The sequence below is a fragment of the Lactuca virosa genome, chromosome 3, assembly GCF_052849685.1.
Source record: "Lactuca virosa cultivar CGN04683 chromosome 3, Lactuca_virosa_CGN04683_v6, whole genome shotgun sequence".
NCBI classification, from domain to species: domain Eukaryota; kingdom Viridiplantae; phylum Streptophyta; class Magnoliopsida; order Asterales; family Asteraceae; genus Lactuca; species Lactuca virosa.
Window position 1 is genome coordinate 12,002,035 of NC_136428.1, and position 3,882 is coordinate 12,005,916.

The following is a 3,882-nucleotide window of genomic DNA, read 5'->3' on the forward strand; positions in this document are numbered from 1 at the left end:
CTATAAGTTTAAAAGTAAATTGTATATAAAATATGACTAAATATATACAATACTAATAACTAATTACCCAACTATATCATTTTTGGGTGTTTTTATTGTTTATTAATTTAAAATGGCAAATCTAACATCCCGGTAAACAACTCCAACTCGTAAACTACTCAAAGATTTTGAGTGAAGACAACATGTACATGATACCCATGATTAGAAACCTTTTGGTATTTTTCAACAAATAACGAAATTCACCGGAGTAATTTGATCGTCTTCAATCATTGTCTCCTTAATTAAATGATCACAAGAAATATAGGTACTTTGATCAACTGATTGCCTACAAGTCTACAACCCTCTATTCAGAAACCAAAAACTTTCAGCATGTTGTTTAGAGCTCTGAATTTTCTTTCTATCTGGTGATCGTCAATTAATTAAAGCCCGGGGGAGCGCTCATTCTTCTCTCCTTTCGGCTTAATTAGAGTAGGAACTGGGTAAATTGTTTAACAAGAGATCGGCATTGTATTGAAAATAAGAACTCCGGAAACACCATATATATAACATCTTTGATTTCAATCATGAAAAATTCCAATAAAAATAAAATTCTCATGCTTTATGATCAATCATGCATGCATAGTTGCATACTACTTGTTCGCACGTCTTCTTTCTTGATCTTGCATCCCTCTTCATTTCGATTTTTTTCCCCCATAATCATTTAAATTCCATCTTTCTGCTTCATTCTTCAATTTTTATTATGTTTGTAGAACACACTGAAAGAAGCCTAGTAGCTCCATAAATTATCACAATCAGATGAATCCCCCGGAGACAAATCATCAGTACTGTGCTGCCGTGGCGGACTCATCAGCATTCCTTCAGCCATATCCGCCAACAAATTCGGCATACCAAAAAGGGCTTCTTCATCCATAAAGTCATTCCCGGCCGGCAGCTCGGTATCTCCGCCACCAGGTGATACCAACACAACACTCTGATCCGCAGAAGGCTTCATCATCTCTGCTGCAGCCGCTGCCGCACTCCTTATCAAGGCAGGCTCCGGCAAACCTGGAACTGGGTATTTCCCAACAAAATCGGGGAAATTCAACACCGCATCACTGCCTTTAAGTGATAAAGCAGCCACATCATACGCAGCAGCAGCCATCTCCGGCGTTGAGTATGTTCCAAGCCAAATACGTTTGGCTTTTCGGGGCTCTCGTATCTCCGACACCCACTTCCCACTACGAGTCCGTATCCCACGATAAATTGGATGTTTCCCGGTTGCCGCCGGACTAGGGAGGCTTGGAGAGCCAGCAGAAGAAGAAGTAGCGGTCATTACAGTGGGTTTGGTAGGTAACTGAAGAGGAAGAGGGTTTTTTGGTTGACCTTCTTGACACGCGTTGAAAGGGGGCGGAGAAGGTGGAGGGGGTAGGGGAGGGTCAGCCATCGATATGTACATACACAGGGCTATATGTATAAGTACAGAATACTGGTGACAACGAAGAAAGTGTCGCGAATTGACGAGATTTCTTTGTGTTTGATCTAAGTGTGTTGGTGGTAAAGATTTATATGAGTGTTTGTGTGTGTGAATTGATGAACAAAAACCGTGGGGAATTCGTGGGCACCGAGGTGTCTAATGAGAAACGTGTCTAGGGTTTTTTGTGTCTGAAGGTTAAAGGGGCTATTGATTGGGATATATCATAGTTTAGCAGTATAATAGCTGGAGCCTTTATTTCATTATTTTATTTCTAACAAACAATAAACTATTATTATTATTATTATAATAAATATTATTATTTTATTTGTGTTAAACGACTGTTCCTTTTAATCGATTTTTGTATATATCTTTTATAAGATGGAGTCAAATTTGTTTTATTAATATTATCTTTATTTCAAAATATTATTTTTATAGTATTATATGCTTTTGTTTTCTTCCTACATATTCCTATATATCACAAAATAGAATCTAGATATATTTGAGCAAAATGTTTTTTTATATAAACGATTGTATACATTTTGATCATGTTATACATCAAAGTTTGATAATTACCAAATAGTAAATACCTTTATAACGTAATGAATTATCATTTGTATACATACTTAGTCACTTTATTTTGTAAATTGTTACCATTAAACTTATCGAGTTGTTGAAACTTTATCATTTTAATCACGATTTACCATTAATATTTTTTATATACGATTTAAAATTAAATAATATATTGATCATTTTCTCCCACCATCATCATCCGCCTCTTACTATCACAACCACCATCTCCCGTGTTCGCTACCACCACGACCAAGTAAACAATATAAAATCAGTTTCGACTTGCATTAAAATCGAATCAAAGCTCTGATCGATTCATAGTCATTCAAACCTAAAAAATCAATTCAAACCTCCAATAATTCAAACTTAGATTTCAACGATAAAATTTCAACCTTAAATGGATGTTGTTAATGATGGCGTACGATTCAAGAAGAAATACGCGGGAGAGGGGTGTGGGGTAGGGTGGTTTTGTAAAGTAACCGGAGAGGTAGAAAAACAAGGAAAGGTATATGCGGCAACAGGGGCGATGTTGCCGATAATAAACAGTACGGGTGCGTTTTCACCGGAGAAAAGCACGGATGATTGTACGTTTGCATTGTTTTAAAAAATGAGCAAGCAAAAATTGTGCTTTTCTTTTTTGTTTAGAATTATGTTGGCAGGAGAAATGATTGTAAAATTGATGATAGTAGAAAAAAATGAAAATGACCATATAAAAATACAGAAAAAAAAAGTAATAATTTATTAGTGTACAAAATAATTTTACATGGAACTTAGGAACTTCTTATAGCTCATGTCGTCACAATGGTTAAATATTTATTTGTATAATAATATTTCACTCTTCGTATATTCATATAACAATTTTTATGGAGCTGATAACTGATTTTCCATCCGGTAATAATTTATAGATAAAATATTACATAAACGGCTTTAAGTTAAAAGTTTGCATAGATTTTATAAAACACTTTGTAGGAAAAATTGTGAAGACGTGTGTGTATGTGTGTCACATATATATAGGAAGATGTTTCTGTATAAATGATAATTACTGTGTCTTGTTGTCGTTTTGAACTAATAATTATGATTATTAATCATTAATACGTTTGAAGAAATTGGAAAAACTATTTATGTATATTTTGTTTTGAAAATATGTCTTTCAAAAATTTGGAAAAACCTTTTTTAGACAATTGAAGAAAAAATTAATACCAAAAAAAACATGTTGGTCAAAGCATATTATTTGGTCAACAATTGTTAGGTTCTCATAAAAACATAATGATATAAAAATCAAAAGATAATACTATTTTTAAAATATTAGCATCAAAATAAATGTTTGATTACCTTATATATGTACGTCACGTCATGGCTGATTAATTAATTTAATAAAACCCTTCTGTAATTCTTCTTTATCCATCATCATCAGTTCACCACCATCGATTTGCCGATGTGGCTGCCCTCATGCACTCATCTCCTCCTACAACTCCCCCATTAACGATGACATTGTGACCTTAGTGGCAGTATACACGATTGTGTTATTAGGCAGAGGTGAAAAATGGTTATATATATTTGTTTTCTCTTTTGTAATATAAAATATTTATATTACTGTATAATAAGTCTTATGTGTTGTTTAATAAGTATGTACGTATGACCGCAATAAAGATATGAAGAAAGAAAGCTGTACTTCTGTATATACTGTATATCATTTCCTAGCTTTTAAGAAACCATGGGTTTTGTAGGTTTGAAATATTAAACTTATACCTTTTTTTTTTGACATAAATAGATTTATCGTACATCATGCTACATGATACAAACATATTTATTGGTTTCTCAACTCCCAAAACATATTGCCATCTAGCTTGTATGAACATAAA

The 3,882-nt window shown here is 33.5% G+C and overlaps 1 protein-coding gene across 1 annotated transcript; it reads right to left on the reverse strand.

Moving 5' to 3' along the window:
- Positions 1-484: 484 nt before the first annotated feature.
- Positions 485-1,631, reverse strand: LOC145165214 (ethylene-responsive transcription factor ERF027-like). Its single transcript, XM_079083905.1, has one exon. The coding sequence runs from the start codon at positions 1,433-1,435 to the stop codon at positions 767-769; it is 669 nt and encodes a 222-aa protein (XP_078940031.1). The 5' UTR covers positions 1,436-1,631; the 3' UTR covers positions 485-766.
- Between the last annotated feature and the right edge of the window lie 2,251 nt (positions 1,632-3,882).

Excerpts from the sequence above, each read along its gene's own strand:
- LOC145165214 (XM_079083905.1), bottom strand. The coding sequence starts at position 1,435 with ATGTACATATCGATGGCTGACCCTCCCCTACCCCCTCCACCTTCTCCG.